The sequence below is a fragment of the Peromyscus maniculatus genome, chromosome 13, assembly GCF_049852395.1.
Source record: "Peromyscus maniculatus bairdii isolate BWxNUB_F1_BW_parent chromosome 13, HU_Pman_BW_mat_3.1, whole genome shotgun sequence".
Lineage (NCBI taxonomy): Eukaryota > Metazoa > Chordata > Mammalia > Rodentia > Cricetidae > Peromyscus > Peromyscus maniculatus.
The window spans coordinates 29,273,696-29,286,173 of record NC_134864.1 but is presented as its reverse complement, the minus strand read 5'-3'; the positions used below and the strand labels follow the sequence as shown (position 1 = coordinate 29,286,173).

General features: G+C 50.9%; 1 protein-coding gene across 2 annotated transcripts in view; it reads left to right on the top strand.

Annotated features, from left to right (window-relative positions):
• The window catches only part of Emilin2 (elastin microfibril interfacer 2), a 59,484-nt gene that overhangs the window by 45,950 nt on the left and 1,056 nt on the right, over window positions 1-12,478 (top strand). For both annotated transcript variants that reach the window (XM_006972250.4, XM_076549897.1), the window contains 3 exons: window positions 8,333-8,704; window positions 9,737-9,769; window positions 10,382-10,510. In XM_006972250.4, coding sequence (XP_006972312.1) covers window positions 8,333-8,704; window positions 9,737-9,769; window positions 10,382-10,510 — 534 coding nt within the window. The remainder of the gene's footprint in view (window positions 1-8,332; window positions 8,705-9,736; window positions 9,770-10,381; window positions 10,511-12,478) is intronic.

Below are 12,478 nucleotides of genomic sequence, written 5' to 3'. Positions count from 1 at the left end.
TGTGGCTAGTCACCTGCATCCCCTTGAGTAGATGTACGTTTGGTGCCGAGTGCTAATCCTCCCAGGTAAGCATGAAGGGCAGAGTCCGTCTTCCTGCCAGGGACCGAGGATAACCCTAGTCTATAACGTGACTGTCCACAGAGCCTGGGTTTGCAGGACTACCCAGGCTCTGGCTGAGGATGAACCTCACAGGGACCAGCGTTTCCCCTCTAACTTGTGAGGAGGGGGAGGTGCTGGCGCTGGGGAAGGGAGACGCCGCTGTGGACAGGGAAGTCTCTTGTCGTGTGTCTCTCTTGTCATGCTTCCAAGAAGGGGCAGCCCTGCCGAGATACAACCACAGACAGCCTTTCAACATCCTGTGGTGACAACATGTGGGTTCTCATTTTATGGCTCCTGCTCTGGCCCCCGGGGAATCCCTCCTCTTGGAATTCTGTTACGATGCAGACTTAAGGATCCTATTTTTATCGAGTTCCCTATGGTAGGCTGCAACAGTGAAAAAGCTCAGACTGTTGAAACACTGACCCATAAAGTCTGCTGCGCCTGGTGGCCGCCAATAGCACCCTGTTGGCTTTTGCCTTGGCCTTAAAATCCACTGAGTTTAGGGGCAGCTTGAGTCCAAGGTACAGTGATGGACTATCAGAATTCTGTGAACTCACATAAAACAAATGAATATGTATGTCAGGCAGTCAAAACTCACAGGCCGTTCTTCCCTGGGGGCATCTGGTTTTTGTTACACCCTATTGCTGTAAATAGCAGCTTTTATTCATCAAACATTTGAATTTTGGGTCTGGAGAGATGGCTCAGCAATTAAAAGCAGGCATGGTTCTTCCAGAGGACTGAGATCAGTTCCAAGACCCTGCATTGGGGAGGAGCTCTTAGCCTTCTATGACTCCGCACCTCTGGCCTTCTCAGGGACCCCGATTCACATGCCTGTGTATATGCGTGCGCGCGCGCGCACACACACACACACACACGATTTAAACAGTAAACATGCAAAAACAACAGCACAATTCTGAATTTGAACAGAGGCATTCTGGACCAGAGCCTTCCACGTGGCCACGTGGGTGAGCCCTGTGTCACTTCCGAAGACACGGATCACGTGAGATTCCCACTCAGCAAGGGTGAGGTGAGCACTGGGAATTGGTGGTTAAAATGAAAAGCCACTCCCAGCCGGGTTCTCGAAGTGGAAGGAAAGTCACATCACACGTGGCAGGGCAGGCAGAGGTGCAGGGCAAGGGGTGCCCAGATCGGGGTGGGGCAGATAAACTCCCGACTCTGACACCATACCACCAACACAAAGTCGGCCACGGGAGGGAGCCTGCTTACAGCCTCCGCTGTCTTCAGCTTTTAACTTTTATTTTTGCCTGTCTGTGGGGCCGAGGAGAGAACCCGCAGCCTTGTGTGTGCTCAGCAAGCACTGTACCACAGAGCCACATCCACAGCCAACGCCAGCCACTGATGTGTCTCCCTTCACAGCGTATTCATATAAACGTTAGAGTTACCCGTGAATTCACCTTTCGAAAACTTCCAGGGAGCCCCCCCCTCCTCACCCACTTCCCCTCTGCCATGGGATCGAGGGTTGGAACACAAAAGGCTTCAGTTCTGATGTCACTGCAGAGAGTAACAAGCGACGCGGCTGTCGATGTCACCGAAGACAGAAACGTGTTACAGATGTTAATGTCACCGCAGATAGTATCATGTGTGATACAGATGTTGATGTCACCGCAGATAGTATCATGTGTGATACAGATGTTGATGTCACCACAGATAGTAATGTGTGATACAGATGTTAATGTCACCGCAGATAGTAACATGTGTGATACAGATGTTGATGTCACTGCAGGTAGTAACGTGTGATACAGATGTTGTCACCGCAGGTAGTAACGTGTGATACAGCTGTTGATATCACTGCAGGTAGTAACGTGTGATACAGATGTTGTCACCGCAGGTAGTAACACATGACACAGCTGTACTGGATTCCTGTTTCTACATGTTTGGACCAAGCAGAAATTAGATCTTGTACCCATTTTGCCCTCTGTGGGTTCCAGTGTCTTCACTTCTGACCCCTCTCTTGAAGGTCTGTCCTCGGTGAGGTAACTCACAACGTCTCTTTCCATTGTAATCCAAACCGGAAACCCGAGCGAGGGGTATGGTCAGAGCTAGGCCTTCTTTCTGCTGGGTGTGTTTCCCCGCCATGCTGTCATGAGAATAGTTAAGATCGTGGGATGGGTGCCTGTGAGATCTGAGCGGGCCTTTCACATGCCACCTCCCGTCTGGCACATGCCACCTCCGGTCTGGCAGTCACCGCTTCACCTTCCTGCAAGGAGGGTCAGTCACTAGGCCCTTGTGCGCTGCAGCTCTGGATCCCATGTTTCCTGGGCTAACGCAGTCATTTCTCCTGCTTTGGGCTGTAGTGGTAGAGGCTTCCCCAGGACTCGGGCCCTGTTGCCTGGGGAGCATCTTATGTTCATCACTTAGCATTCCGCAGCGCCATAGCTTGATGCATTTGTTTTACGTTTTATTTTTAAACTTTAACGATTAAAACGAGGGGGGATGGAGGAGAGAGCACACGCATGTGCCACAGCAGGCATGTAGGGAGGTCAGAGGTCAGCTTTCAGGAGTGGTTCTCTCTTCTCCCAGTGTTGAAGTGGGGTTTCTTGTTTCTTCCGTGTTGTATGCTCCAGGCTAGCTGGTCCTCCAGCTTCCAGGAAATTCTGTTTCTGCCTCTCCTTCTGCTGTAGGAGTTCTGGGATGCTGTGGCATCTGTCTTTTAAAATGCAGTTTCCAAGGCTGGAACTCAGGCTGCCATGCGTGGATAGCAAACACGTTTACTCACTGAGCCATCCTGCTGGCCTTGGTCATTTTTGTTTTTAAGACAGTGTCTTGTTACGTACCCCTTATTGGCCAGGCATTTTCCTCTGGAGCCCAGGTTAGCTTTGAACTCGCTGCAATCCTCCTGCCTCAAACTTTCAAGTGCTGAGCATAGAGGGTATGTGCAGTACATCTAGATGGTGAGTTTTTTTAAAGTTTGAAATTTCATTGAGTAGATTCTCCAGCTTCAGTACATGGATGGAAGGGACATCCTCTGTCTGGCGGGTCCGATCCATGACCCACAGGCCATATGTGGTTGGCCAAAAATAGCTATAAATGTAGCCCAACACGTAACCATAAACTTAAAACATGACTTTTATGTGTGTGATTTTTGTATGTGGTGTATGTACATGTGCATGTACACATGTGTATGGAGGTCAGAGGTCAAGCTCTGTGTCTTCCTTAGTCACTCTCCACCTTTTTTTAAAACTTATTTTCTTTTTTTTTTTAAATATTTATTTATTATGTTGTTTATTTATTATGTTTATAGTGTTCTGCTTACATGTATGTCTGCAGGCCAGAAGAGGGCACCAGATCTCATTACAGATGGTTGTGAGCCACCACATGGTTGCTGGGAATTGAACTCAGGATCTCTAGAAGAGCAGTCAGTGCTCTTAACCTCTGAGCCATCTCTCCAGCCCCTCCACCTTTTTTTAAGGAGTGTGTGTGTGTGTGTGTGTGTGTGTGTGCGCGCGCGCGCATGAGTGCAGATGCCCACAGAAGCTAGAAGCATGAGGTTTCTGGGGCTGGAGTTTCAGGCAGTCGTGAGACTAACATAGGTGCTGGAAACTGAATGTCTTTTGCATGGGCATCCTGTGCTCCTAACCACCAAGGCATCTCTCCATCCCTCTACCTTATATTTTTGAGACAGAGTCTCTCACTGAGCCTGGAACTCAGTTTCTCAAGTTGACAACAAGCTCCGGGGATCTGACTGTCTCTGCCTCCCTCTCAAAGCACCAAAGGGTTCCGAGTGTGCCCCTGCACCTGGCTCTTTTGCATGGGGTGGGTGCTGGGGTCTGAACTCAGGTCCTCGGGCTTGCATGGCAGGCCTTTTCCTGAACGAGCCATCTCTCCCTTTCAGTTCTTGAGCAAATGGTTGGCTACACCTGCCGGACACAGGGACACCCGATATTAGCACCGTCTTCTGATGGGTTGCACTTGACATTCACGCAGTGTGCTATGGTCAGCACCTGTCTGACAGGTGTCTGGATTCCACCTGGATGACGAGAGGGGGTGCTGCAGAGTCTGAGGCTGAGAACTAGGGGGGCGATGCTGCCTTCCCACAGCCAGACCTGCAAGGCAGACCCTAGCAGTAACGGTGAGGGTCGCCTTCTCGGTCTTTCTGTGACTACACACTACCCAGTGGCCAGGTGCACGGCTGCTCCCTGCCTCTGCCAGGAGCTCAGCCCCTCTGTCCTGGGGTACTGAGGCAGCAGTAAAAGCCAGGGACTCCTGTGGATGGATGGTGTCAGCTCAGCTGAAGACACCATCATATCACCGCAGCCTCCTGAGGAAAGTCTTGTCTTACTAAAGCTGACATTGGCTTCTAATCCGCGCTCTCCACTCCCACTTATTTTGAGATAGTTATAGTCTCTAACTATCCCTGGCTGGCCAGGAGCTCACTATATGACTCAAACTGGCCTCAAATTCATACCAATCCTTCTGCCTCAGCTTCCTAAGTGCTGAGATTATAGCCATGAAACTTAATCAGAGCTTTGAAGGACAGGGTGGGGGTCACCCAGGGAGTGGTGACCCTCTGGTCCTTCTGGAGCCAACTATTGGCAGCTAGGCCTGGTACCCTGGGGGCTAAGTGTTCCTTACACTCCTCAGGCGATAAACCTGGCTCTGGTGAGGAATTCACTTTCTGGATGAGAAATGTGTGCGTTCAGGAGAGTTCTTTCTAGATTGAAGAGAGTGCTACTTAGCCTTTGCTAGGACTTGGTAATAAGTATCTGTGGAATCACCATGTGACATTGGGTGGAGCCCAAGCTGGGTCAGAACCAGCTTTTCACTGTTATCTCCCTATGAGGTGGTGGCAGTTTCCCAGCATGCAGCTCTGCTCACCCCTAGAGCCCTGACTTCCCCGAGATGAATGGGAGGCACTTTGCTCAGACGGTATTTTGGTTCCTGCTTTCAATGTCTTCCACTTGTTACGGTGAGTCTGGGGTGGAGAGACACGAATTAAAAAGAGCCATCATGGTCCTGTGTGCCTAAACTTCTCAAGTATGACCCTAGAATGGCAGTGATTTAGGGGTAGAATTAGGGTTCCTGGGTGAATTGTTGTAACCATCATACTCCGAGAACCTCTGTCTCAGTGTCACGTGCTAGGTCCTGGGGACCAGAGAAAATGAAGATCGCACGCCCACCCCTCCAGCTGTAGATGGGAGAGACCAAATCAAAAGCGGCCCGAATTGCTTCCTGCTTTAGAAGCAAGATTGCTCAGGCCCCCGGGAAATCTTCAGGGCTTCACAGAGGTGGTGGTGGTGTTTGGACTAGACTTCAGGGGTGGGTGCTGAAGAGGTGGTTTTAGGGGGCCCAGGGAGGCTCAGTGAGGGCTTGGCAGTAGTGACGGAGGCAGGAACTGGACACAGAGGAGATGTAGTTTGGGTTCATGGCAGTAGAAAACTGGAGTTTTCATTAGTGTGTACGGACCGTACAGAATGTTTCAGGACGTTTTCACGAGTGCACACCGCACTTGGGTCTTTCATCTCCCCTCCATTCTCCCCTCCCCATCGCTATTGATTTCAACTTTTTAGGTTTGTTTGTACACACATTCATGTGTGTAGGTGCGTGTGCATGTGCGGGCTAGAAGTCAGGGCCAAACGTCTATTACTTTCCACCTTCCCTAAAAAGACTATTTTTGTCTGAGTGTTTTGCCTGCATGTATATCGGTGCCCCACATATATACACGCAAAGCCAAGGAGGGTATCAAATCCCCTGGGAATGGATTTACTCACAGTTGTAAGCTGCCATGTGGATGCTGGGAATTGAACTTGGGTCCTCTACAAGAGTAGCCAGTGCTTTTAAATGCTGAAAAAAATCTCTCTCACCCCAAGATTTTTATGAGAGTGAGTGTTCACCTACATGTATGTACATGCATCATGTGCAGGAGTGCCTGTGAAACTGGCTTTTCACATGGGTGCTCAGGGTCTCATGCTTGCTTGGCAAGCACGTTACCCACAGAGCTGTCTCCCTAGGACTCCGTGCCTTTAAGAAACCCACCTCTTTCATTTCTTACTCTTCTTCCAAAATAATCTCTCTACTGCTTTCCCATTCTATTTATTTGTTTTTGCCACAGAGTCTAAGCGATCCAGAGCTTGATCTGTAGCCCAGGCTGGCTTCGAACTCACCGGGCTCCTCCTGCCTCTGCCTCTTGAGTGCTGGGATTAAAGGCGTGTGCCACCATCGTTAGCTCATGAAAAAGTCCATATTCACAAGGGGCTGGGAGAAGGCTCAGAGGTGCCAGCAATTCACATCAACGCCACGTGGGTGTGGAGGCCTGCCTGTAATTCCGGCCTCCGAAGGCAGAGTCAGGGCATCCCCAGAGCAAGCTGGCTAGAAAAACTAGCCCTATCAGTGAGCTAATTTGGTTTGATTGAGAGAGCCTGTTCCAATGAATAATGGGGAGCCCTAAGAATGGTTCTCACATCAATGATATTAACCTCTGGCCTATACCTCTTCACATGTGCACTGCACATATAAAAAACATGCATATCACATATAGGAAAAATGAAAATAGATTTCAGATATGTGAGGAAACATGCTATCTTAACTTCCAACAGCCCTCAACACATTTTTCTATTTTATAAAATATATCCACTTTTCTGTCTCATGTTTAAAATATTAGCAAGTCTCCTCTGTGAACTCTCCTGCTTCCTCATACACCTGTTTTTTTTTTTTTTTTTTTTTTTTTCTTCAAGACAAGGTTTCTCTGTGTAGTTTTGGTGCCTGTCCTGGATCTTGCTCTGTAGACCAGGCTGGCCTCAAACTCAGAGATCTGTTTGGTTCTGCCTCCTCAGTGCTGGGATTAAAAATGTGTGCACCACCACCACCTGGCTTTTTTTTTTTTAAAGATTTATTATGCATACACTATTCTGCATGCATATATCCCTGCAGGCCAGAAGAGGGCACCAGATCTCATTACAGGTGGCTGTGAGCCACCATGTGGTTGCTGGGAATTGAACTCAGGACCTCTCGAAGAGCAGCCAGTGTTCTTAACCGCTGAGCCATCTCTCCAGCCCCTACACCTGGATTTCTATCTGTGACGTCCCTCACCATTGTCCTAGGATGACCTTTAACCTTTGTCCTGTGCAAGACCCTCAACTCTTTCATGGTTTCCTTGTTTCCGTGGAACACATGCCCCTGTAGCTTTTAAAGAAAGAATGCTTTTGCGTTTTTAATTTTTTTTTTTTTTCCTGAGAGGTTTCGGTAGTGCTGGCTGGCCTAGAATTTATCATCCCCCTGCTCAGCTCCCGAATGACACCAGGATGACAGGAACCTTGGCTGCCCTTGTGGTTGGCATTGACTTCAAAGCAGCATCACCACCACTTCCCCACACTTTCGTGATACCACCTGCATCTATAGTGGGATATCCAGCCGTCCTCCTTGGCAGAACTGAAATGATTACTCAGATCATTCTGTGGAGCTTATTCTCTCATGAAAACTGGTCAGAGGAGGCTGAGGAATAACTTTTTGCGGGTGCTCTGGAAACCTGCTCTTGAGTGGAAGAGGACCATGTATTTGACCTACGATATATATTTTGTCATTGTAACTGTCCGGCTCTAGGTGCCGGGGCACAGCAGGCACTAGACTAATAAAAGAGGTGGACGGCCTTTGCAAGTGGTATGTTTGCAGATGCCCTGTGAGCACGTGGCAAGGGCTTGTTGGAATTCTAGTTCCAGGAATGTATTCTCGGCTGCGTCATTGTGATGGCCACCACGGAGACACATGAAGCAGGAGGTTCCCCTCTTGGGAAGTCCCTCCCTGGTGATCTGAAAGTGTGGGGAAGTAAGTGGTGGTGATGCTGCTTTGAGGTCAATGCCAACCACAGGGGCAGCCAAGGTTCCTGACATCTGCCTGGGCAGCCCTGCGGGAGTCAGCAGTGAGGCCCCAGCCTGATGTTGAGGCTAGCCTGCTTTAGAGACTGTGGTAGCCAATGGCATTGGATCCTGGCGGTAATGTGAGTGATCTGTGACGTGAGCATGCAGTGAAAAGATCCAGGGTGCTGGAGCTGGGATCAGGCTCTTGCAGAGCATCGTCTACACTTGAGGAGGGCCCAGCTGTCTTCCCAGCTCTCCCTGGCTTATCAGAGGCAGTGTGACTAGTTCCTTCAGGAGACACCAGGCCAATGACTTAAAACTGGCGTCCTGTTGGGGACAATGCCTCAGCTACACAGGCGTGCGTAGCTAATCAACGGTTATGCCATGGAGGCCTCACATTGTTTTTCTTTCTCGCTGTTTAGCAGAGGAACCCTCAGAATTACCCCAGCCACCATCTGGGAAGACCCCACTGGAACCCACCAGCCCTTCAGAGGAGGCCCCCACTGAACCACCCCTCCTGACCCCACCGCCGCCGGAGGACTCTTCCAGACCACCACAGACAGGCCAGCGGCCAATCTTGCCCCAGAGGCCGCTGAAGCCGCCCCCTCTGCCTGGCTGGCCTGGCCGCCCAGGGCTGCCCTACCTGCCTGGCTCTAGTGGGGTCATCATGGAGACTGGAGAAGCTGGGCCTCCAGGAAGGATGGTCATGTCCGGAAGGGGCCTGCCCCAGGGAGTGGATGGACAGATGGGGCAGGGGTCCATTCCCAGCTCGGAAGGCTATGCAGGTGCCCCAGGTGAGTCCACCCTTCAGAGGGCACAGGAGGGCAGACTGCTCTAGCCTAGGCCCGTTGTCGTGTGCTGTGGGTCTAGAGTTCTACCTTTAGGGGACAACGGTCAGCCAGGTAGCTTCTAAGGGCGCTGGAGTTTGGAAGAAATAATGTATCGGCCATGGGCGAGAGCAATGATGCTGACAGTCAGAGCTGATGCCCTCTCTCCCTGTAGCTCTCTCGGCAGCACTCAAAGGCCAGTGTTGGTGGGGTTTGTCCCATGTGTCTCGGGACACGGATGTAACCAAGCACACCTGCTGGGGACAATGCGTAGTCCCTTCCCAATCAGATGAGGCTGCCCAGCCTCCAGGAGCACCCAGCCATTGGCAGGGCAGGGGTTAACTCCTCCCAGAGATCTGATACATCAGTAGACTGGTTCAGGACCAGGACGGTCTGGTGAGATGGGGCAGTGGGGAGGAGACACTTGCTCTTAGCCCGCAGGGCTGTGGCCGTCACAGTGGCTTTTCCTAAAATGAGTCCGTCTTCTGTTTCATTTCATGGATGCTTGTGCACACATCTAATGCCACATGGTGTTCAGGTGGAGGAAGGTGTATGAATCTGTGGGTGGATTCGTCTTGCCTGACTGCTTGTACTCCCTGTCTAAGCATAAGGTGGCAGGTGAAGAAGCCATCTCTCAGCTTGTGTTCTTGCTCTGTTTTTTTTTTTTTTAATTTTATTTTACAATTCCATTCAGTTCTACATATCAGCCTCGGATTCCCCTATTCTCCCCACTTCCACCCCCCATTCCCACCTCCTCCAGGGCAAATCCTCCCCCGAGGACTGCAATCAGCCTGGTAGACTCAGTCCAGGCAGGTCCAGTCCCTTCCTCCCAGACTGAGCCAAGTGTCCCTGCATAAGCTCCAGGTTTCAAACAGCCAACTCATGCAATGCTTGCTCTGTTTCTTTAGTGACAGAGACCCAATCTGAACATTTTGGTGAAGCGAGAGAGTTCTGTAAAATACCTGTTCAGGATCTGACATCCCACTCTTTGTTTTTCAGGCTACCCCAAGTCACCTCCTGCAGCCACCCCAGGTATGTCTACTCAGCATCCTGAACAGAGTTGTTCCCCTTGGTGGTCTCTGGCCTGCACTTCCTGCCTCTTCCCTCTGGGCTGTGGGCATGGGTAGAGCCTGGCGCCTAGCCCTTCCACACCCAACAGCCCTGAGGTCCTGGCCTCTATGGACTGAAAACCCTCGAGAGGCTCAGAGGCAGGAATTTCTCCTCCTACACCTTCTCTGTTCATGTTTTCCAAAGGGAGTACTGGGTGGGCTGGGCCCTGTGTGGTCCTGATGAGCTTTCTGGGGCCCAGGCTTTATTGGCTCACAAGCAGCTCCCTAGCTGATGCTCTTGATGGACCCAGCACCAGCCCCTGATGCAGCACCAACAGCCTCACACTGCATTCTTTCTTACACACATACCCAGCTTCCTGTGTACTACTCTAGATACACAATCCCCTTGGGGCTTTCACACGAAGTGTCCTGTGTCTCTCACACCTGTCCGACTCCCCAGTTTCTCTGTACTAGGTGTTGGTCTGGGAAGGGGAGCCTAGAGACCTTCGGCGGGAGGCAGAGCTTGTACCCCAGTCTACATCAACACTTTCAGAAGACAGGCCAGTCCATGTGCTCTTGCCTCTCTCTGCCTTAGGAGTGCCACTGCCTGCTCTGGTGTCCTTTTCAGCCGGTCTTACCCAGAAGCCTTTTCCCAATGATGGAGGTGTCGTCCTCTTTAATAAGGTGCTGGTCAACGATGGGGATGTATACAACCCCAACACTGGTGAGTGAACTGGGATTCTGTTTTGCTTCATCCAAATGCAGGTACCTGCCCCCACCCCCACCCCCTCCCACTCCCCCATCCCCCCCACCCCCCGTGCTGTCGAGAAAGTAAGTTGCTTTATCACCAAACCTCCAACTCCTGGGCTGCAGGTGCGGGAGGGAGCACATGGCCCCACCACACTGGCCACCAAGCACGCTTTATCTGTCGATCATCAGAGGCAGAGACTCCCTTCAGAATCTTGTGTTTATGATGAGGCAAAAAAACAAAAAAACAAAAAAACAAAAAAAGGGCTCTGCTCTCTCAGGAAGGGGCCTCACGCACTGAGCCAGAACTAAACTGTGGAGAGCGTCTGCAGCACTCATGCCTGTTTCCAGAACCCTGTGAAGAGTGGTGGAACCTGCCACAAGCTGGGACAACATGGCCTTCTTTCCCTTCTCCAGTTTGCACTGTCTCACACACCTGCTCACCCCCCCCCCCCATGCTGGCACAGACCCCTTCCCCACAGCCAGACATGGAGCTTTCCTGCCGCTCAAAGGCAACAATTCCCTCCTACGCCCCTCGCTGGCCACCCAGGATGGTCCTGTCTGGACCATGGGGCGCTGTCTCTGCCTTTAGCAGTTGCTGCTGTTTGTGTGGACAGGGTCTTCATTGTCTTCCTGGTCGTTTTTAGCCCCAATTCTCTCCACAATTCCCTGCCTGGTTACCATGCGGCTAAGTCACACTGGTTCTGAAATATCAGTTGCGTCCAAGTCACTGGCAGACCTCAGAGAAAGAATTGAGGTATCCAGACTGTTTGGAGCAAAACTTAAGCCATCTTTCTAACCTATGCTTAGAGGCTTTATGCCAGAGTTGGGGGTTTTGACCGAGAATGAGGGGACTCCTTCACTTCTGGCTACGCTGGTTGTAGGGATCACTTGTCCACTCACATGGTGATCTTCACAACAGGCCAACAGTCACCTTTTTTTTTAAATTCCTAGAACCAGTCTCACGAGCAGGTCGGTACTATCAAGGAAGTTCATGTAATGGTGAGCTAGCCTTGCTCCCATCAGACAGGCAAATAAAAGCCTGGCCCAGTACACTGGGGCCTGATCTGTTCTCAGAGTCAGGCACTTCAAGATTCTAGCAGTTATAAACAGGATACAATTTAAATAGGAAGCATGGAAGGGGGCAGGGTGATCTCAGGCCAACTTGAAGGCTAGGCTCTGCATATAGCGGCCTAGGACCCTCCCTCCCTGGGATGGAGGCTGAGGGGTCCACCTCTAGCCACTTCCTTTGCTTCCCAGATCATGTGGGCACTGCATTAGTGGACAGCAGGGCTTCTGGCCACAAGTGGCTATCACCTGTACTCAAGAGGTTGAATCTTCTAGAGGAGGAGAGTTAGCTTGGCCTCCTAGGGTGGTTCAGTGTCTGCATCTTGTTGAGCTGGACAAGCTTTCTTTTCATCAGCTGTCTCAGGAATTGGGTCCAGCGGCCCAGCTTTTGTGTGTACACAATGAGGAGAAATGCCCCAAGAGACATCCAGGATTTAGGAACGTGCTTTTGAACGTGGCAGGGGCAGGGTCTTGGTCCCAAGTCTTCAGGTAGCAGATGCCATTGTACCTGGCAGAGCAGGAATGTTGGTGGAACAGGCTGCTTATCCCAGCGGGGTCAAGGCCAGTTTCTGCTTTCTAACCTGCTGCTATGTTTAGGTGAGAAGAATCACATTACTCCAAGCCCTGGGTTGTTGGAGCTCTTATCTTTGGGATGTTACAAGCTTAAGACAGTGGCTTATGAACTGAGGAACACGTCGGTATGAGCTGAGCGGTCTGCGCTCGGGCCCGCAGCTCACACCGACATGTTCATTTCATAGCCACACTGGAGTTCATCTTCATACTGAAAAACAGGTGGGGGTAGGTGGCACAATCTCCCAAGCAGCCAGCCTTCTACAGGTTTGCTGACTAACCATCCTCATTTGTCTGGGACTTTGGG